This window comes from Notothenia rossii (genome assembly GCF_949606895.1).
Source record: "Notothenia rossii genome assembly, chromosome: 4".
NCBI classification, from domain to species: Eukaryota; Metazoa; Chordata; class Actinopteri; order Perciformes; family Nototheniidae; genus Notothenia; species Notothenia rossii.
The window spans coordinates 18161566-18185049 of record NC_136902.1 but is presented as its reverse complement, the minus strand read 5'-3'; the positions used below and the strand labels follow the sequence as shown (position 1 = coordinate 18185049).

The window sequence follows — 23484 nt, the reverse complement described above, 5'->3', positions numbered from 1 at the left end:
AAATAATAAAAGTATGTTGGTGCATCATGGCATGTGGCTCATTAAAAAAAGTACAGCAATTATACCTCTTGTATGACTGGTCGGCCCCACCTGCATTAGCAGGTAAACACAATCGACGAAACAAATACATTCAGCAGTTAGCAGCGCATTATAAAAGCTGTGTGGGAACTACCTGACTGTTAATTTAGGTTGTATCTGTAACTTTGTATTAGTGTACACAGAATAACATAAAAGGAGCAAGTAAAGTTTCGTTTTTCATTTTTTATGAGTGAGTATTCTGGTGCACTATCTAAAATAAAATAAAAGCTTTACTGCCAGGAAGATTGCGTATGAAATGAAGACAAACTAGTTCACTGATCCTACAAGAGAACCGGTCTTTCTCCTTTTATTGTTTCTAGATATACAAAAACTAGGTGCGTCTTGTTTTGGTTCTATCAGAGGTTTAATGATTCAGCATGTTTTTACACATTCCTGTTTAGATTCTGCCTCATGTTTGTTCTCATTGGGCCTTATGAAACAACATTTTCTATTTATTATGTTAAATCGATAATTTACTACTTATCTATTAGACACTTTGCACATGTATTAATCCTAGTTGATTTTGAGTCATCACTAATACAAGTAGTCAAATGTATCTAAAATGTATTTAGAAATGGTGCTTCATTTGGATGGAAAATTTGCTAGGCGAAAATCTACCTCAGTCTTTGTTCATCAAAACACCAAATAAAGAAAGAAAATTGGCATCAACAGCACGAAAACAAAGCCGGTGGCAACCATGTTGTCAAAGTAGCAGCAAAAAGAGCCAATGTGATGTACCGCTCTATTGTGACACCTTTGTTTGTCTATGAAGTAGATCCAGCATCCTGTACCTTAGCTCGTCAAGAATTTGTTGGCAAGTCTTATTGAAAAACATGCTTTGGTTTTGTTGTTATTATTAAGCTGTCCTGTTGGTTGTATAGTTATCACAAAATACTTCCCCTTTATGGGCAGTGACCAATCGGATGGGTGTGGTAGAGATATAAAAGCCAGGTACTTCTCAAAGCCGGAGCATATTTGTGCAGACGTTTCATGATCAGCTGTTTTAGGGAGCGACATCATTTGTGTCTTCTATCGTTAGTTAGACACAGAAAACATTGTCAATGGCGTCAGAAAAAAAAGGTACGTTTCTGGTTTGGTCATTTAAATTGATGGTTAGCTTTCAAATCATCGTTGGCCTAAATTAATAAGCTGAAGAAAAAAAAATGCTTTTTAATTTAACTTACAGTAGCTTATAAACTTGTCATAACAAATACAATGTGATGCAGGACTGTAATTCATTGCATCTTCTTTTACCCAGAAAAGTCTGGTATCAAGAAGCGGAAGCTCAATGATGGTGTTCATTGGCCATCAGCTCCAAAGGTGATATAATATTTTGTTGTATTTATTGTTTAATTATACTCTTTAGGATCATAATTTGAGTTTTTGTTGTTGTACGTATTCTGTTAGGTGTTTAATGATCCAATCCACGGAAGTATGGAGTTGCACCCTCTTCTTGTCAAAATCATCGACACGCCTCAGTTCCAGAGATTAAGATACATCAAGCAGCTGGGAGCGGGCTATTTTGTTTATCCTGGAGCCTCCCACAACCGCTTTGAACACTCAATTGGGTATGTCCAATGTGTGTTAATGTTATCAAAATCAATATTAAGTGAAGACCTGTTTGCTGTAATCGGACCGTATTTACATATGGCAGCACCTAATAAACTGTTTAAACAAGTTGCATATCCTGTTCTGCAGCAGGACACTCAAGTGGTAATTGTGTGATGACTTTTTATTGTTGTGTGCTGTATGCTTTGGTGAAGGGTGGGGTACTTAGCAGGAGAGCTTGTGAAAGCTCTGAAGGAAAAGCAGCCAGAACTCAACATCACTGACAGAGACATCCTTTGTGTTCAGATCGCTGGGCTATGCCATGACCTGGGTGAGTGATACACACCTTACTCTTTAATATGAATAATTCATCAACAAAATGACCATTTGTATATAACAATTTCTTACCCTGTATTACCTGTTTAGTTATTTAAGTTTTTCTCACATATACTGTGAACAGAGAATAATCTCAAATCTCAAATGCAATATATATTTATAGAATGTTAAAATGTCTCACTTCAGTTTGTTTTATAGCCAGCACCATTTGCTTAAAAATATTTATATTTCTCTGTATATAGGACATGGACCCTTTTCCCATCTGTTTGATAAAATGTTCATCCCCAAAGCAACACGCCCACCTGGTCTACTAGGTGAAAAAATGGAAAACTGGAAGGTGAGCAGTTATTATTCCTATTGTCTGTATTGTGTGACATTATACCCAAAAACAGAAATAAAAAACATTTATAAAACACAGCCAGCAGCTGCATGTCATGATCTGATCATGTTTTTTCGATCTGTGATTTTGACTGTTCTACCGTATTGCAATACTACATGGTACAAGTGTTTGTCTTCCGCCTTAAAGTCAAAACTGCTCCACCAGTTGAAAATCTGCTCAAAGATTGTAGGTCACCCCTGGGAGGAATTCTATGAATCAACCTCCCATAATACCGTAGTGAGGCTGGCCATCAACATCTCTGATCCCCAACACGTTTTCAAACATTGCCCAAATTGGGATCAATAAAGTACTTATCTTGTCTTATCTTATGTTCCTTCTAAACAATTAGAGGTACAGGGTCCAACGATTTAATACAGTTAGACTGAAGCTCTCCTTTGTGCACCAGTCCATCCTCAAATTAAATACAGAGCTCAATCCCAAGTCAAATGTGCCCTTGAGGGTCATGAGCATGTTTTCTCTTCAGTGATTGTTATGTTAAATGTTTGTTTCCTTGTATCCTGTCTTAATATTTGTCCCTGTTTGATGTTGCAAATAGAGCTGCTATGATGCAGGAAAAATCTCAGATTTAATCTGACAATAAAGAATTAACATATCTTATTACACATGCAATATTTGACATTCAATACGGCATTGCCTTTACTTAATTAGTTGTATTTTGTTTGTTTTTTCAGTCAAAAGCAATAAAGCATAATCCTTTCCAAAATTATGCACTATTCCTTTAAGCACAATTAGTTGTGGCCTTCATGGTATTATGAGACACATGCAGGGTACTCTCTCAAAGGATATTATAACTACTTTTGTCTGCTTTCTTCCAGGAACTTCTTGAAAGGTTTTCATATATACATATATTCATATACTCTTAATTCTGTTAAGGCCTAGAGAATATTGTACCCCAAAGCAAAAGACTACAGAGAGATGGTCAAAAACAAAAAGCTTTATTAAAGCAGAGAAACAGAAAAATGGTAGTGGAGGCAGGAAGCTGGCTGGCACAGAGACGTCAGGGACAGGAGGCAAAAAATCCAAGCAACAGATCATAGGGACGAGGAGAGCAGCGAGACAAACCGGAGGGTCGAAACACAAAGGAATTATCTGGCAGGGAAGTGGCATGAGGACCGGGCTTTTATATCCACAGGTGAAGAGGTGAGTGGAAACAGGTGTGCCTCGTCTGCTACTGGGAGGAGCGAGCCAACTCCCTGTCACACACCAGCCCTGCAGAGGAAAACAGAGAAGGGAGGGGGAGACAGGAAAAAACACAAAAAGAGCACACAACCAAACCAAAACTAAACAGAATCATAACAGTACTAATCCGTTCAATGACAAACGGGCCAATGTACCTGGGTACCAGTTTGCGGGATTCAGTCTGGAGTGGAAGATCACGGGAGGACAGCCAGACCTTCTGGCCGGGGTGGTAGTCCGAGGCTGGAGTGCGATGGCGGTCTGCAAGTCTTTGGTTGCGAGCAGCAGTGCGAGTGAGAGCTACCTGAGCTTCATGCCAGACTCTGCGGGCACGCCGAAAATGCCCCTGCACTGAGGGAACTGCCACATCCCTATTCAACCCAAGGCAGGTGGGCGGCCCAGGAGACTGGATGGTGAGAAGAGACACAGCGAAGGGCTGCCTCCAGGTCCTGATTAGCACGCTCAGTCTGGCCATTGGTCTGCGGGTGGTAACCTGATGACCGACTGGCCGACGCCCCCAACGCTCGGCAAAAAGCTTTCCAAACTCGAGAGGCAAATTGCGGAACCCTGTCAGAAACAATGTCCTGAGGAATGCCATGCAATCTAAAAAGGTTGAACGAAGTGTACGGCCTTGGAAAAGCGGTCAACAATAGTCACGATAACTGTATTACCTTCCGATGGGGGAAGACCCGTCACGAAGTCCATGGCGATGTGGGACCAAGGCCGATGAGGAATGGGAAGAGGGCGGAGAAGACCAGCAGGGGCGCAGTGGGATGCCTTACTGCAGGTGCAGATGGAGCAGGCGGCGACATACTTCTTGGCGTCAGAGGAGATGGAGGGCCACCAGAAGCATTGCTGGAGGAGGCCTAGAGTCCGAAGTGCTCCTGGATGGCAAGCTATCTTAGAATCATGTTCCCACTGGAGCACTGAAGATCTGGCGTGCGGTGGAACGAACAGCCGACCCGGTGGACAATCCTCAGGAGCTGGATGGTCCTCTTGTGCCTCTGGGTAGCTGGACCACCCTCTCAACCTCCCACCTGGCTGCTCCCACCACACAGGAGGATGGAAGAATGGTCCCCACGGATGGCTCCTCAACGGAGGAGCGAACTGACGTGACAGGGCGTCCGCCTTGATGTTCCGTGAGCCTGGCTGATAGGTGAGGGTGAAGCTGAATCGGCCCAGAAAAAGCGCCCACCAAGCCTGGCGGGAGTTGAGCCTGCGAACAGAACGGAGATAAGATGAGTTTCTGTGGTCAGTCCATACCAAAAACGGGTGAGTCGTCCCCTTAAGCCAGTACCTCCATTCCTGCACGGCTAAGACTACTGCCAGTAGCTCCCGGTTTCCCACATCATAGTTCCTTTCTGCCGGGGAGAGCCGGAGGGAAAAGAAGGCGCAGGGATGCAACTTCTGGTCGGAGGCTGAGCGCTGGGAAAGGACTGCCCCGACACCAGTGTCAGAAGCATCCACTTCGACCACGAAAGGGGCTGAAGAATCAGGGTGAGATAACACAGGAGCAGAGGAAAACAAACACTTCAACAGAGCAAAAGCAGCCTCAGCTGCAGATGACCACACAAAGGGAACTTTAACTGAGGTGAGCTTGGTGAGTGGGGCGGTTGCTCGACTATAGTCACGAATGAACCTGCGGTAAAAATTGGCAAAACCAAGGAACCTTTGGAGTTGCTTTCTCGTTGTAGGAGTGGGCCATTCGGCCACTGCCATTAGTTTGGCAGGGTCGGCTCTGACCTGCCCCTTCTCCACCACAAAACCCAGGAATGAGACAGAGGAAACATGAAATGCACACTTCTCAGCAACACGTTTTCACTCCCAACCGGTCACATGTTGACGGTCGGTCAGGGCCCCTCCCCGTCACTATTACGTACAGGGTACCCCTTGAGTCAGTTTTCAACGGGCAAGGCGTCCCATTGACTTGCATAGAGCTCCCTGAACGTTGGTAATAGACGAGTTGGGATCGCGGCTAAATGCTCTCCGCAGATCCATTCTCACAGCGTTTATCAACCTTTTTCTTACTCAATATCAAGCCACACTTATTGTTTATACTTTTTTATTTTAATTGAATAATGTAGGACTTTTGTTGCTGTCATTTATGGGGAGAGTAAGGGCTCAGAAAACTGAAATCTGTATTGTTTCATCGTTTTTTCCTTCTAATTTTGTATTCTTTTCTAAACCACACACTGTTATTTACTCAACAATAACACATAATTATCCTTGTGTTTATTTATTTGTTTGATTAATAAACACCAGTTGGAGTCCGTCAGGACCGAGGGTCGGAGCAGCTCATAGTAGTTGCTTTAGAGAATTTTACACCCGGAAATCTCTCCGCTTAACAAACCCCGTGATAGTCCTCAAGCTCTGTGATTGGAGAGTGTGCTCCGAGGGTTACGCCGAGCGTCGAACAGCACTTTGAAATGGGATGGAACCATGGCAGACTGTCCAAAACTGGATTTGAACGGGTCCACCCCGTCCCCCCCTCCCCGTCCCCAGAACTACACATGCTGGCTATTGTGTGTTTCGCAACATGTTCTATGGCACGTCTCTACTTGGAATTGTAGTTTTAAAAAGACGTTTTCGTATTTCCCATAATAAGAAGTTGCCAGTATTAAACTGTGTACATCCCTGGAGATTTAGGGGATAGGAAACACTCACATTTTAAACATAATTAATAAATGGGTGAAAATTGCTTGTGCCCATAATGGGCAGCATTAATATATACCCACATGACAGCTAAGGTCAGAAGAGCTTCATTTAACAGCTGGTCTTATGTTTGTGACCCCTCCTGTTGTTAATTGATAAGCCTGAAACATGCACTTGTCAAGGTTCAGAGGCAAATATGGCATAGCCATCGATCATCTTACATTACATTACATTTAGCTGACGCTTTTATCCAAAGCAACTTACAATAAGTGCGCTCGACCAACAAGATACAAACTTGAAGAAAACAGAATCATATAAGTAAATCAGGTTTCATAGAGCTAAAACATTTCAAGTGCTACTCACCTGGCTTTAGATAAGCCAGTCCTTTATTAGTATATACTGTAAGTGCTTTGTTAGTAATTATATCGCTCGAAGTGGAGTCGAAAGAGATAAGATATACTTTATTGATCCTAAGTTGGAAAGATTTGCGTAACATCAGCATGTGTAACAGTTGTAAATATGCAGTGGTGTTTATTTGTAAATCATTTAGTATAATCACACAAATTCTGTGTTTTATATTTAATAATTCTGTGTTCTTTATTTATTGATTGTTCAATACCTGACAAGGTCGGAGATGAAAAACCTGGGTTGCAGGTTCCTCAACAGTGCAGTACAAGACATCTATCAATATGTGTGTATACTCCACCATTAAACGGTCATATTCTACACATTTCTTATACTATCTACATACATCTTATAAGAGTATAATATCAGTTAAAATAAGTGCTTAAACATACAGTAGTTACCATTGCAGGAAAGCAATATATTAGTACTTTGTCAGGCTTAATATGTATACCCCCAAAGCTTTTTTCTTATTCAAAATAAGACCTTAACCTAAAGTATTCTTTAATGTTTAAATAAAGCCTTATTAGTTTGTCTGTCTGTGTCTCCTATTAATATCTAATAATACAAATAATACATTTCAATAACGTGCTTTAACCACCAGGTGTCCCTTTCTATCAGTTGTGCACCGTTATGGTGTAAATACAGCCTATCTACCTATTGGATCAAATATAAAAGTCAGCCGAATTAGTATTGATACTGCAAGGAGACGTATTGTGTGAAGAGAAATTGAAGATTTTGTTTGATTGCTGATATATTTATGATCCACGTCACATATTCAGTTTCGGCGGAAGTTATTCCTGTTTGTCTAGAAGTCCTCTTGTCAGGGCTCTATAAATCGAGAACTACGGCAGATACGTAATATTTAATGCAGCCGAACCGTGTATTACAATGACGTTGTGTGATGACCTTCAAAGAGAAAAGCAAGCAAACTCGGAATAAAGTTTTTTTTTTTTTTTTTTTTTAAATGTTTTCGGATTTCACATCAACAGGAAGTCCGGTTAACTAATGTCCGTGCGCAACAATACCTCAACCCATAGATCCGCGGGTGAATAATAATCACCACATTACACACATCCCTTCACATTTAAATTTAAATGTACATTAAAGTATTTCGTGAGGCCTTCTAAAATGTTTTTAAATATAATTAGGGTTGTAGTTGAAGAGTTTGTAATTATTGAGTTGCCTGGCGATTTAATACATTAATGTAGCCTTTGTTTCTGCTAAAAGAGGTGTCAACCAGCTGGGGCAACAAGAAAATCGGCAAAATCGAGTGTGACTATTCAAAAATAAATAATTATTATATTAACATTGACAATAACAACCGACCGTCGGGGAGCGTTCTCATGGCGTCTATTATCAACGCTATGGGAGGTCTATGAAGGTCTATGGGACGCCCTGCCCGTTGAAAATTGACTTAAGGGGTATCCTGTGCGTAATAGAGTGACGGGGAGGGGCCCTGACCGACCGTCAACATGTGACGGGTTGGGAGTGAGAACGTGTTGTTCTCAGCCTTCACATAAAGTCTGTTCTCCAGCAGTCTCTGCAGCACCAACCTCATGTGTTGGACATGTTCTTGGGGGTCACGAGAGAAAATGAGGATATCATCAAGATACAAAGACAAAAATGTTCAGGATATCACGAAGGACATCGTTAATGAGTGCCTGAAATACAGCAAAAAAGGCATAACTAAATATTCAAAATGTCCAAGGGGCGTCTTAAACGCAGTCTTCCACTCGTCTCCCTCCTTTATCCTTACTAGGTGGTAGGCATTTCGGAGGTCCAACTTTGAGAAGATGGTGGCTTGATGGAGGAAACCAAAAGCTGAGTCTATGAGCGGGAGAGGATACTTATTCTTCACCGTGATGTCATTCAAGCCCCTGAAATCAATACAGGGGCGTAGAGTCTTATCCTTCTTGTCAAAAAAAAAAAACCTACCCCAATGGAGAGCGAGAATGGCGAATGAGACACTTTTGGCCGAGCGGAACAGTTGGCTCGAATGTGGCCAGCCTGGCCACAGTATATGCAGAGCCTCTGGAGGAAGCGGCGTTCACGTTCGGCAGGTGAAAGCCTCATTTTCCCCAGCTGCATAGGCTCCTCTGGGCTTACGGATGAGGAGACTGATGGGTCAGTGTACGTTTTGGTCATTGGATTTTCTTTTCACAAATGGATATTCAAAAACAAAAAACGACTGGATATTTGATTTTCGTTTTCAAATTGAAAAACCAAAATTGAAATGCAAGGCGTTTTTCTTTATCATTGTCAAAAATGGATTTACTAAACTTAAAAAACGGGATGACTTTCATTTTCTACTTCTCAAAACAAAAAATAAAATCACTAGAAAACAGAAACAAAAAAACAAAACCGTTTTTTCATATTCTGCTACCGGAAGTTGTCTTTCAAAATAAGAGCGCAGATGAGGACGGTCAATCCGTTTATCTACAGTCCATTTGTTTTCACAACGAAAACAGCCAAGACACATATTGAGCCCAGAAAATGAATGTTATTAATGGCTAGAAATATAATAGGCCTGTGTCTAAAATGGACAACATTGTTAGGATATACAGCGATATACAGCGATTCTGCACTGCGGTCCACTCAGCCGTCTCTCGAGTTTGTTATTATTTTTTCTGCCAATAGTTCTTCGTGAGATCGATCCTGTTGGACTCAGTACTAGTGAAACTACTCCCACAACAAGTGCTATGAAGAACTTACTGTGTACTTTTTGAGTGATCCTCTGTCAATGTCCCCCCCTGAGAACAAGAATGCATGTTTCTCTGCTATTTTGAATCAGCGTTAACACACCTTTCTTCATGAGACTGATATTGTTGGACAGAGTATTTGAAGAGGACATATGGTAGACTTGATATCAGCAATACCTCCAGTCAGTAGTCCGGCAGCAGCATTTTTACTCCTTGGAAAGTCTTGCCCGCTATTTAAATTGACTTTGATTGAAGTTAATAACAATATTGATATTATATAGATATAGCATATTTGATGCAGTCTTTTTGAACACTTTTAAAATAAAATACTGCAAATTAAGAATATTTGTAATAGTGCCTTATCCCTCTATGGCATGACTTTTTATTTTGGGAGGAAAAAAATGTTTCACCATGTTTTTTAGGAGCTTAGGGGTCCCTGATATTATATCAATTATAAAATGTGACTCCCCCACACCCCTCAACCAGGGGTTGGTTTGTTGCCTCAGGGCAACAATGATATAATACGAGGTTATTGAAACACCAAGGATTTCTACAATTCAGAGGAAATAGAAAAAACAACTATATTAATTCAAAAGGTTTTCTGTGTGTGTGTGTGTGTGTGTGTGTGTGTGTGTGTGTGTGTGTGTGTGTGTGTGTGTGTCTGTACTTCCTCTAAGAAGAAAGGACAGTAACAGAAGATCTCTGTGGCTTCAGGCTTGATCGCCGTTCAAATGACAGCGCTGGTTTCCCCAAAAGTGGGCGGGGCTGTAAAGTGACTAGATTAAAATCTAATCTATTATTCAAAACCATTCTATTTATTCTAACGTAAATTACATGCCAGATTTTTATCTTTTTATTTATTTGTTTTTATTTTAAATCGTATAATGTCGAACTTTTTTTGCCATCTGTGAGGAAAATAAATGGGGCTTAGAGCCTCAAAATATTGAAATCTGTATTTTTGAAAATCTTTTTTTCCTTCTAATTTGTTATTCTTTTCTAAATAACACATTGTTATTTACTCAACAATAATATACAATTATCCTTGTTTTTATTTATTCGTTTAATTCTATAATCTTGGGCTTTTTAGCATGCTTTTTAGCCGTAAATAAAGTCACCGGAAACAGACGTAGGCCTATAAGGGACATTTCGAGCGATACACACCACAAACCCACTGAACAGATTACCCAAGATCCTCAGCTTGAAGCTCGTTGATTGGATGTTTTAGCCGCAATGCATGTTGGAATATGATGTTAATTGGATATGATATCCAAAAACATTTAAAAAATAAAATAAATACTTTATTCCGAGTGTTCTTGCTTTTCTCTTTGAAAGTCATCACATAACGACATTGTAATACACGGTCCGGCTGAATTAAATATTACATATCTGCCGTAGTTCTTTATTTATAGAGCCCTGATGAGAAGACTTCTGGACAAACAGGAGAACTGCCGCCAAAACTGAATACGTGACGTGGATCATAAATATATCAACAATTAAACAACATCTTGCATTTCTTTTCACAAAATACGTCTCCTTGCAGGATCAATAGTAATTCGGCTGACTTTTATATTTGATCCAATAAGTAGATAGGTTATATTTACACCATAACGGTGCACAGCTGATATAAAAGGACTTGTAGTTTTGAAAGATATTACTGATTTTCTTTGAATATAAGAATGTAAATACTGAGTTGAGAAAATAGTCAGGCGATTTGGGTGACGGGAGACACATCTATGGAATCACAATTTCAATAGCTTACCATTAAATGACAGATATGCCTTTCTGTTAGTGATGTTTTAAGACTCAGATATTAATGTGTAGAAGTAAAACATGAGAAATAGTATAGCAATATCCTGTAAAATTATGTAAAAATATGAATAAAACCACACATCTTCAGATGTTATACATACATAAGTGTCCTACACTAATAATACAAAGTTATTATTAGTATGCTGTGTGCACCTTGTGTGCACCGCCTAGTGGTTGAAGCACGTTATTGAATTATTTTTGTTGAATAATGTTATTTTTGTTGAATAATGTTATTTGATGACAAAAATATTAAAAGTACATACTTTCATAGGGGGAAAGTAGAAGGTAAATGATATAGAATATAAAAAAATCAAGAAGATACTGTAAGTGATCTCTACAATAAAACAGTTTAGTGCTGGATGTACAAAGATATTAATAGGAAGATGTGCAAAACAGACAAACTAATTAACCTTTATTTAAACATTAAATAATACTTTAGGTTAAGGTCTTCTTTCAAATAAGAAAAAAGCTTTGGGGGTATCTATCTACAGTTAAATATTAAGCCTGACAAAGTACTTAACGTCTAATATATTGCTTTCCTGCAATGTTAACTATGTTGAAGCACTTAATTTAACTGATATTATACACATTAATTATACTCTTATGTATGTAGATAGAATAAGAAATGTGCAGAATATGACAGTTTAATGGTGGAGGTATACACACATATTGATAGATGTCTTGTAATGCACTGTTGAGGAACCTGTGACCCAAGTTTTTCATTCATTGCATAACTACACCGTAGTTGTTTATATGATATGTCAATAGAAAATCTTGAAATCTTGAAAGGGATGTGCAAAATAACCATTATATACAGTCTTTAATTAACTATTAGTAGAGAATAACGAGTAATGAATATACTTTATAGAGATCTGCAGATTTAGTCTTCTCAAGCACCAACTATCAAATATCTCCTGATTGTTGGCACTTGACAATCACCTTCCCTGAATTTTACTCAGGTGTAACTAAAGTCTGCTTTAAGGGTTGTTTATTTTCACATCATTATTCAGAATTTGCAAAGTAACTAAAATAAATGTAGTGGAGTAAAAATACCAGGTTAACCTCTGAATTGTAGTGGAGTAGAATTACACAGAATGAGCTGTCCTGTGGGTATATATTAATGCTGCCCATTATGGACACAAGCGATTTTCACCCATTTAGTAATTACATGTTTTAAATTTGTAGCCTACACACCAATGTGTTTCCTATCGCCTAAACCTCCAGGGCTGTACACAGTTTAATACTGTCAACTTATAATTTTGGGAAAAAAGAAAACGTCTTTTAAAACTACAATTCCCAGTAGAGACGTGCCATAGAGAACATGTTGCGAACATAGACTGTATACACAAGTTATTGAGCCGTTTCCGCTCTACATCCTGAACTCCTCCCTTCGATGCAATGCACTTCCGTTTTGGCGGACTGGGTTTGTTTTGCTAGCTAGCTCCGTTGTGCCGACAAAGCACTGATATCGCAGAGACAAAGAGGATATAACAATTACAACATGAAGAAAAGTGGTTCGGGAACTACGTGTGCGGTAGTTGGTTGCAATCACTCGAGAAAGCACCTGAACGAGTGGTTAGATAGAGAGTGCTACGACCACAAACCAGCACCCAGCACCCAGCCATGTTGTTCATTAAATACAGATAAACACAACAAATACTGCATGCATTGTATTTTTTAATATTATATATGAATATTTTCATAGTGATGTAATTGTGTGGGCTGCTTTTATATTTTAATTTGTAATACCTGTTAGGATTAAACATGTGATCTTTCTTGTTGAAGCCATTTCTTTAGTTTCCTCTCAACAATTAATTAATTCAGTGTTATTTATGTACAGTATGAGCTTAATATGAATGATGAACTGTGTTAAAAGAAATTGTAGCACTCTAAGGAACATATGAAATGCAATAATGCAATAACAGTGCAATAATGAAATTAAATTACATCAAACTTTATTTTCACTCAAACAGTACAGGCACATATGATATATTGCACAGCATAAAGAGATCATGTAAATTGTGCATTATGTAAACAACAGACAACTGTTGGCTCCTGTGGGCATGACCTAAATAAGGCAGTTTATTTTGGTTTTAAAATGCTGAGATATTTACTGCAGAACTGTAACCTTCCCTCAACAAAATCGTCAACAATTTTCGGGAGCATGTGGGCAAAGTAGAATGTGCGCAGCCTTATGATATGCCTTCAGACTGTCCATTGCTTTTCCATCTATTGCCATGGATTGAACGAAGTAGGAGCAAATTTTGCTGTACGTTATGCTGGGCCACGTCGTCATGTTATCCTCCCAGTTTTGCACTGAATTCGGGTGGGGGAGAGTAACGCCATCTCCAGTCAAAGAAGTAGAATCGTGTTCCCAAGCTAGCATCACTGTTAGCATCGAAATCGCTGTGTTTACACCAGTGCCCGTCTGACTGTTTACACCGGTTTACACCGACAGACGCTGTGCAAAAGACTTCCGGCGGAAATGAAGTTCATTTGTGTAGGGTTATGGCGCTACCCGTGGTTTGGCGCGTAAACTTGTCTATATAAAGGTTGCGAAACACAATAGCAAGCGTGTGTAGTTCTCGGGGGGCGTTCGAGTCCAGGTTTGGATAGTCTGCCGTGGTTTTGTTCCATTTCAAAGAGCTTTATGCTCGGCGTAACCTTGGCCACTCCAACATCCAATCCCAGAGTTTGAAGATTAATCATGGGGTTTGTCAACAGGACTGTAGTCCCAAACGATAGCTGGGAATTATGGGTAGTGTAGTGTCTTCGGCCATCCTAAACTGAATTTTTTTTCGGATATCATATCGCATTAACAACACCACATCTGGCTTCACAGAGATCTTCTGTTACTGTCCTTTCTTCTTAGAGGTATACAGAAACACGTAACTCTGGATTTGTTTTAATGTTTGAGGTGCAATAAACGACATAGCAACTTTTTGGAATGTTAAAACTGTTATTTTCTGCCTCGTCATTGAGAGTAACAGCTGGCGAAATTACAGCCTCGCCTACTGATTTCAAATGTGTGCTCTAAAATGATATTTATAAATAACTACTATCATTATTATAAGCAAGACAATAAATGGTAAAGATATGTAGAAAATAAACGTATTTAAGATACGTTCATAAGAAACGTAACGTGGGAGAAAATATGTTTCTGGGAGATATGTAGAAAATAAACATATTTGAGATACGTTCATAACGAACGTAACGTGGGAGAAAATACGTTTCTCGCTAAACGTAATTGAGAATGCAGTTTAGCTCTGTGGGAACATAATTTTTAGGAGACAGGGTTGCGGGAGGGGACATTGACAGAGGATTACTCAACAAGTACACAGTAAGTACTGCATAGTACTTGTTGTGGGAGTAGTTTCACTACTACCCTACTGAGTCCAACAGGGTCGATCTCACGAATAACTATTGGCAGAAGAAATAATAACAAACTCGAGAGACGGACGTGGTGACTTGGGTTGGGAAAAGGGGAGAGGGGAATCTCTGCCTGTCTGTTCTCTCCCTACGCCTCTCACGGAGGCGATTATCTAAGCGAATGGCCAAAGAAATTAATTCCTCAAGGGACGAAGTCTCATCTCAAGTAGCTAGCTCTTCCTTTAACTCCTCGTTTAATCCACGGGGGGAAAAAAACCTATCTGTAGAGCCGTCTCGCCCCACCCGCTCTCTGCTGCGAGAATGCGGAAATCAATTGAGTATGTGGAGACTGACTCTGAACCCTGGCATAAAGAAAGGAGCCGATTACCGGCCTCCTTACCCTGAAGCGGGTGGTCAAAAACTCGAAGCATCTCGGTCTCAAACACAGGAAAGGAGTTATAGATAGCTGGATTACCCTTGGCTATGGCCACCGCCCATGCAGACGCTTTACCCGATAACAAACTCATAACGAAAGCTATCCTAGTTCTGTCAGAGGAGTAAGTTAAAGGCTGCTGATCAAAAACTAGGGAGCACTGGTGAAGAAACTGACTGCATGTCCCTGAATCACCTGAATACCTCACAGGGGTGGGGATGAATGGTTCACGGGGTTGGCCGGGATGAATGACTGGAATATCAGGAGCTGGAGCCGTCAGAGCGTTGAGCTGGGTGAAAGACTGGTCCAAGCGGCCGCTGAGCTGAGTGACACCGGCAGTAAGGTTGTGGAGGGATTCCATGATTCCTTGCAGAGCTTGTTCGTGCTGCCTCACACGAGCTCCCTGTGTGGAAAGAGCCTGCTTAAATCTCTTAGTCTCTGCGGGGTCCATGCTTTGGCCAGATAATTCTGTTAAAGCCTAGAGAATATTGGACCCCAAAGCAAAAGACTAGAGAGAAATGGTCAAAAACAGGCAGGAAGCTGGCTGGCAGAGAGACGTCAGGGAAAGGAGGCAAAAAATCCAAGCAACAGATCATAGGGCCGAGGAGAGCAGCAAGACACACCGGAGGGTCGAAACACAAATGAATTATCTAGCAGGGAAGTGGCATGAGGACCGGGCTTTTATATCCACAGGTGAAGAGGTGAGTGGAAACAGGTGTGCCTCGTCTGCTAATGGGAGGAGCCAGCCAACTCCCTGTCACACACCAGCCCTGCAGAGGAAAACAGAGAAAGGAGGGGGAGACAGGAAAAAACACAAAAAGAGCACACAACAAAACCAAAACTAAACAGAATCATAACAAATTCAGGTGTTTCAGTTTAATAAAAGTGAAAATAGACAACATAATAAATTTAACTTATCAACATGAAATATATATATACATATTGATTGCACAATGTATTGGCTTACGAATAATGACACGCCTCACATTTATTGGATATTAATGGATGTCATTCTGACTTATTCAGTTTCAATAACCATTACAGCTGTGTTAAATATCAGCAATAACTTAAACATGTATGAGAAGAGTGGGAGTGGTTAAACATCTGGTATAGGGGGAGCGGTGCAAACCAGGCTGTGTGCTTTACAGAGCTCCCTGTCATTATGCAAGTTTTGGCGACAGACCTGTCATTTGGTAAATGTAAACTGTCATGTTTTCAGCAAAGCCAGGCCCTTTCTTTTTAAACAGTGAGTCATTGTTCATTTGTATCACTTTGAATTATCATACTAATATATCAATGAATGTGTGTACCTTGCAGCATGAGGACGCCTCCATAGAAATGTTCAAACACCTGGTGGAATCCAATGGGGATCTGAAGGGGATGATGGAGGAATATGGCCTGAAGCTGTCTGATGACTTGGACTTCATCAAAGAGATGATTCAATCCCCGGGAGATGAAAAGGAAGTGAGTCATGCAATTTGAATTGAATGATATCAGCATTATCTTCGTAATTGCTACGATAGCTAATGTCTAATGCCAGTCACTCTGTGTTGTCATCTCCACAGTATAAAGGCCGTCCAAAGGAGAAGTCCTTCCTCTATGAGATTGTGGCCAACAAAATAAACGGCATTGATGTGGACAAGTTTGACTACTTTGCCAGGTGGAGCTTGGTTCAACAGCTAGAGCAGTTCACTTTTTAATGCAATTAAACAAATGTGTATTATGCAAATAAATAATTCACATTTAGAACATAGTCCTGGTTATTTAAAGAACATGTAGCATTCTCCTAGTGTCTTAGATGAGTTTTTGTAATAAGCACATTTTATTTACTTGTCTTGCCTTTGTCTCCTATCAGGGACAGCTACCACCTGGGCATCAAGAACAACTTTGACCATGGCCGCTTCATACAGTTTGCCAGGGTGTGTGAGGTGGACGGGCAGAGGCACATCTGCACTAGAGACAAGGTGCTGACTTTGTTACATCTGCTTTTGGATCAGCTTTTATAACAGCAATCAATTGAAATGATTTGTGGTAACGTATAGATAATTCTGTTAACAGGAGGTGAACAATCTGTATGACTTGTTCCACACGAGGTACTCTCTCCACAGAAGAGCCTACCAGCACAACGTGGTTAAGATCATAGAGCATATGTGAGTATCTTCCCTTCTCACTCGGATTTTAATACTTTCATTTGCTTCATAATCAAATATTTTGTATGGTATGCATAAGGTGATAGCATATTACTTTCATACAGGATTGCAGAGGCCTTTTTAAAGGCAGACCAGCACATCCAGATTGAAGGCTCAGAAGGGAGGATGGTCACCCTCTCCACAGCCATAGCTGACATGGAGGCCTACACCAAGCTGACAGGTCAGCAGAAACCACTTTGTGCTGTGAGCTTGTCTTTTAACAAAAAAGCAAAGCATTATTCATAAACTTACTATGTATTTTTGATCCATTAGAGATACAGGCTCTCACAACTAATTCCTCACTATGATCCATGTACTGTAGAAGAAGATGGTGTAGAAAACTTTGTTTTTCAAGCAGGTCCTCACAGTGAATGAATTATAAAAAAAACAAGAAAAGTCTTGATGAATTTAAGTAAAAATAGCATAACAATATCTAACATCTGTTTACAAATGTATGCACTATACTCCATGTCTTGTTTATCCAACACTTATTTGGGGAGGAAACTTGCTATTTAAAACACTTCTGCATAATCAGTTGCACTGGGGAACTACTCTTCTGTTTGAGTACTGTTAATGCAGAAATGATCATTTTGGTGGTACATATTCCTTTTTATCTTGTTAGTATGTTTAACAACACAACAAAATAAACTCACCTAAAAACCTTATGCTCTTACTGGGGTAACGACTTTGGCCAGGGCATGCAACAAGGACATGCTAATGACAACAGGCACATTAGGGCAGATAGGGTTAACTCACCATTTAATCCTTTCCTTACACCTTTACACTTATGTTTTTGGTTTTGTAAAGGTTGAGTTAAGAAACAACCATTGGCAATTTAGATTCAAAGTAATGCTCTTCAGCTCACGGAGAAACAAAAACTTGCCATTCTGGTTACAGATGACATTAACAGACAATTTGGTTTAGCAAATGCAATTTTCTGAAATTTGGTCATGGAGTGTTTCTCATAATTTTAAGAACAAATTAAAGTATAACAACTGCTTCTCAGCTTACAGTGTCAGTGACTTAGTTTTTCTAACTTGCTCTTCTGTCCTGTTTGTCCTTTAGATTGTGTATTTGACCAAATACTCAACTCCACAGAGGATAATCTCAAAGAGGCAAGGGAGATTCTAACAAAGATCGTCGAACGTGAACACTACAGGTTTCTGATTGAATTCAAGCCTAAAAGAACCCCAAACAAGGTGTGCAGTATTGTATTTGTTCCTGTATTACATCACATATTTGTAATAAATTATCTCAAGGGATCGCACAGCAGGAAAAAAGACGAGTCATCTCTTCATCAAAAGAGATTAAGGCAGGAGGGGGCAAAAGCGTAACCTTAATTTGTTTTAAATAACAGTTATTTTCTTAATGTATTTAAAAAATGTAACTCAGGAAAGCTTAATTAATTTATGTTTCATGACACAACTCTCATTACATCCTATCTCAGTTTGAGCAGACACGCCTTCGGTTACCACAAATTATTTTACTTCAAATGTATGTTACCTTATTTCTTTACATACAAGTATCAGAAGTTGAGTAACGCTTTTTGCTTGGCAAACTTTGCTGGTGATTGAGAATGACACTCCATATTTTTGTCTCATTTGCAAAGGTTTCTAATCTAATCTAATCTAATCTAAGTTTAGCAAAATCGGTTCAGTCCCCTTTTGAATTTGTCTCTGATTATTAAAAAAGTAAAGTTTGTTAAAACAGAGCTGAATGTGATGCGACTATTGTGGTGGAAGAACACATTGCTTGTTTCTGTTGTCTCTATCACTTTACATTGCCTCTTTTCATATTGCACCTGGCTTTTAAGCAGACTATCCTAGAATTGTTGTTTAGAGATGCTATGCCATATGAGCAAGAAAGATCATAGGATGAGGATCACATATCACTTAGACTACATCCACAGTAATCCACTGCGTAAAAAAAGCCTTGCGTTCACAGTAACTATTCCGGGTGGTTTTTATAGAGACCTACGCCATCAATGAACAATAAAAGAATCTTTATCTGGAAATGAACAAATCTGCGCTTCAAAGCCAACATCTTGTAAGGTTTGAGTCAGGTGCCTGACTAATAATTATGTCAACAGTATGACATAATCAATGATAAAATGATTAACATATCATTGTGTGGGGTGTGACAAAACAATCTTTAATACTGATTAAAAACAATTGCTGTGTGATATGACCTGCTAAACTGACATTTAAAATGAGAGATTACACAGAAATGATGAAGCAATATAAACGTTTAATAAACAGCCACACTGACCCCTGACAGCAACTTGGCAAGCTTACATTATCCTTTTGCAAACACTCTATGTTTCCAATAGAGTGTAAAAGGTTTGCATCAAGAATACATTCTAATACATTGTTTTTAAAAGGCCTGTTGTCGGGTGAGAGCAAATCTTTAGTTTGAGTTTGGATAGACAGCCAAAACCGAGAAACAAAGATGTTTGATTTGTATCTATCTGCTTAATGTGGACCTCCTCTTACTGCGTTTTATCACGATGGAAAGAACTGCAAATGTAAATGTAATCTCTCACTTCTCAACCTTTGTCCTTCGTATTTAAGGATGACATACCTCAGTTGACAAATAAGCTGGCTGCAGTTCTCCCATTCCCACAACAGGAAGCTCAGGCTGACGGGCTGACACAGGAGGACTTTGTCGTTTTGGTAAGTTTTTCGTGTACTTACTTTTGCTTCGCTAATCTTCAAATTGTTTTGTTTTTTAGATACTGCCATCTCCATTCATTTCATTTCAAACCTTTATTTATCCAGATTGGTCCCATTGAGATCATAGATCTATTTTTGAAGGGAGACCTGCAGCAATTAGGTTCCACATGAAACATAAAACAACATAAAACAATAGAGGATATCATACAACATATTTACAAGCTACATTTACATACATATCAACATTTACAAATACCCATAGTTTCAAAGAGCATTTCACTTAGACTTGCTTTAAAAACATTCAGAGGAATAAAATTGCTCAGTTTCAATTTTAGCTGTAGACTGTTCCAAGCAAGTGGCGCTGCGCACATAAAAGCTGTCTTACCTAAGACAGTCCTTGCTCTTGGCACATCTAACAAGTCTACATCATGCGATCTCAGACATGCGATCTCAGATCTCAGACATGCGATGTAAGTGCTTTACAATTTGTGACAAATCTCAGTGCACTGTGATAGGCGGCATCTAACTTGTTCAGGCAATGGGCAGGTGCATTCATATACAACAAATCACCATAGTCCAGCACAGGTAAAAAGGTCACAGTGACTAGCCTTTTCCTGGCTTCAAAAGAGAAACAGGACTTGTTTCTGAAAAAGAAACCTAGTCTAACCCTCAACTTTTGAAGCAGGTTATTGACCTGAAGTTTAAAAGTGAGAAAATCATCAAACCAAGACAATCATCAAGCCAGACAATCATCAAGCCGTTGATTTACTTTTGAATTAAGAAAAGGCTTCTGTCTCAACCTTCTCTTTAGTCTGCTACTATGGACTATGGGAGTGGGGCGAAGGACCCCATCAAGAGTATGGACTTCTACAGCAAGAAAAACCCTACCCAAACATTCAAAATCAGGAGAGAAAAGGTCAGAACAATGATGACAAAAATCTCAATCTTCATCTTTTTTTGTGTGAGCTTTTGTGTATTTCTCTTTAGGGAAACCTCAGTTATGTCATTTTTTATTATATTTATGCTGCTATTATTCTTGTCAGGTTTCCAAGCTTCTCCCAGTGCAGTTCTCTGAGACGCTCTTCAGGGTTTACAGCAAAAAAATTGATCCTGAAAGTCTGGAAGCTGCCAGGAAACAATTGGAACAGTGGATCGAAGTGAGCAATGACACGTTTCCAGGTAATATTTATATCCAAGATATTAAAAATAGAATGTATCGAACTGCCTATAGCCGAGTAGTTAGTTGTCAAATCTAAGTAAAATGTCCTGAGCAGCAAATCTTAGTTTGCTTCCTAGTTGGCTGGACCACTTGGGGGGTAAGAAAAACCCTCTAGTTTGATTGGAAAGTCTGGAAAAGGAGATGGCCCCTCTACTGCAAGTCATTCCCATACTCTCTTTACAAACATATCTGTCTCCACTACAACTGCCAAATAAATAATTGTTTTTAAATAGGGCAGGAAGTTTTATTAAACGGCAGTGATATTATATCATAGTAGTACAGTATAAAATATGAACAATATGAGTTTTAGTATATGGACATGAGCAGGTAAGGATGAGTAATTACTTTCGTTACATCTCGTCAGATCTCAAGGATACAATTGCAGTTCAATTGCACATTGATCTTAGCTCTGGAGTTAAAACCATCTATGCCTGCTGCTTAATGATTATTTGAATCATTGATTAAGTAGCGATTACTTCCTCAATTAGTCTACTATTATAATTTAAGAAAATGGGGGAAATGTCTGTAATAAAGACAAAGGTTACGTCTTTAAGTAAAGTGAGAAGTGAGAAGCTGGATCTATTTTTCTGTCAAGCTACTAATAATGTAGCTCCACTGTAGACGAGCACCATGCTTCAGTAAAGATAGTTGCAGCTCTGCTCTTGGTAATGCTGATACACTTGTCTTTCTTTATTTACATGCAGTGTGGACATACTGTATCTCTCTGATTGCACTGTACAATCTCTTGTAGATTTTCTTGTCCATAATTGGACTGACTTACCCGTCACAGCATCTTGATGAATCAAAGTTTGGGAAAATGGAAGTTAAACCTGAAAAAATAAAGTAAACACTTCCTGGCACTCCTTGGTTCATACTGATTGAAGGTGATCGAGAAATTTGATCAAGTATGTTACTTAACGACTTAAAAGTGAATTAGGATGCATTATGCACAATTGGGCCATATATGCAGTTTTTAGAGCCCTGTTTAATATTATACATTAATCTAAGTGCAAATGTGATCATTTCAAATCAGCTTTAATTAAGAATCACTGTTTAATACCATATTATGGCTAATTGAAATGTAATGTTAGGTGTGATTTAGGGATTTTAAATATTTAGTGGTGTTTGTTTAAGATATCTATCGTGTGAATTAATGTGGTAACCTGATTAGATATTAGATTGTTTTGGGTGTATGTTTTTGTTTTTAATCTATCAATATGAAATCAATATCATTACTATTACCATTATATATTACTATTCATACTGTATTTATAAAATATAGCTTGCTTCCTTCAATGTAACCATCTGTATGAATGTGGTTAAGTCAGGGTATATTTCTGTTTATGGTCATGGTGTGAAAATGTTGTGATTTGTCATCATGGGACTTTTGAGGAAAACCTACAACAATGTTTCTACTCTGTTGCTGTTGAGATTGGGTTAATAAAAAAGTGTTTCTTCTTAATTTGAAATCAATTACATGTTGTGTTTATTGTGTGTCATTGTGCCATTTTACTGATCCAACATAATAATTCAGCAGAGATTTGAATTCAGTTAGATATGGAGTTGCTTATCCAATTCTTCAACAATTATCACTAGGACAGATTCTTTTTTTTGCAAAACCCTGAGATAATTCATCTAAGGGAATATTTGAAGAAGCGTATCTCACACAGTCACACACTTCAATATCCATTTAATACCAAAAATCTACTGATACATAACTCACTATATTAGAGCTGCAACTATTACCAAAGTGTCGGTAGCATTTACAATTTCCCTGAAGCCCTTGTCATTTATTGCACTTAGTTTGCTTCCTCATTCCGTCTATATTTGCAAAACTATGATTTATTTCTATATAGGATGCTCATTGCAGGGTTGGGCTGTATGACAATATATATAAAATGTACCGTGAGACGATGTTAATCTTCCTGCCGTATTGTTTTATGATATTTCCCTTTATTATGACTGGTTTAATTGGACCTTCATTCAGGGTGATAATCGTGGATTTAAACCTTACGGTGTTATTCATTTCACTGGATGTGTCAAAACAGATGATCCTAACTATTTTATCAATAAACATTTTATAGAATATATATCATATATTATAAAAAATACAAACCAAAATAATAGTGTCAATATTGCCTACCCATACTGTACTATTGTATTGCCTTACTTCTACTGTTTTGTTGTTAGTTTGGAGTTTTCCCTTATACAAAATAAGGGCCTAGAGACGATGGAGTATTCTGCATGTTGTGATTTTTCTTCTACCTTCAAACCAGGTTATACAGTATGAGCAGTGTATTTCAATGTCATATTACTTTATACTTCACTACATTCTTAAATAAAATACTGTATTTTTTACTCCTGGACATTTTTCGACAGCTTTCGTTGCTAGTAACTATGCAGATTCATAAAATTAAAACAAAATATATAAAATCTAAAGAATTGAGCAACAGTGTCATCTTGTGGCCTTTTTGTGTAGTTGGCCAAAAGTATCAGTGT

At 38.9% G+C, this 23484-nt stretch overlaps 1 protein-coding gene across 2 annotated transcripts; it reads left to right on the top strand.

Moving 5' to 3' along the window:
- Window positions 1-1029: 1029 nt before the first annotated feature.
- Window positions 1030-22458, top strand: LOC307036963 (deoxynucleoside triphosphate triphosphohydrolase SAMHD1-like). Of its 2 annotated transcripts, XM_079677642.1 has the most exons (15): window positions 1030-1158; window positions 1337-1398; window positions 1486-1646; window positions 1842-1957; window positions 2205-2299; window positions 16223-16369; window positions 16471-16565; window positions 16761-16869; window positions 16964-17055; window positions 17160-17275; window positions 18160-18293; window positions 19665-19766; window positions 20578-20682; window positions 20810-20945; window positions 21737-22458. In XM_079677642.1, the coding sequence occupies exons 1-15, from the start codon at window positions 1140-1142 to the stop codon at window positions 21781-21783; spliced, it is 1536 nt and encodes a 511-aa protein (XP_079533768.1). In that variant the 5' UTR covers window positions 1030-1139; the 3' UTR covers window positions 21784-22458. The 2 variants fall into 2 exon arrangements, with proteins under 2 accessions (XP_079533768.1, XP_079533769.1); XM_079677643.1 differs by lacking the exons at window positions 1030-1158; window positions 1337-1398; window positions 1486-1646; window positions 1842-1957; window positions 2205-2299 and adding an exon at window positions 15302-15606.
- Window positions 22459-23484: the final 1026 nt, after the last annotated feature.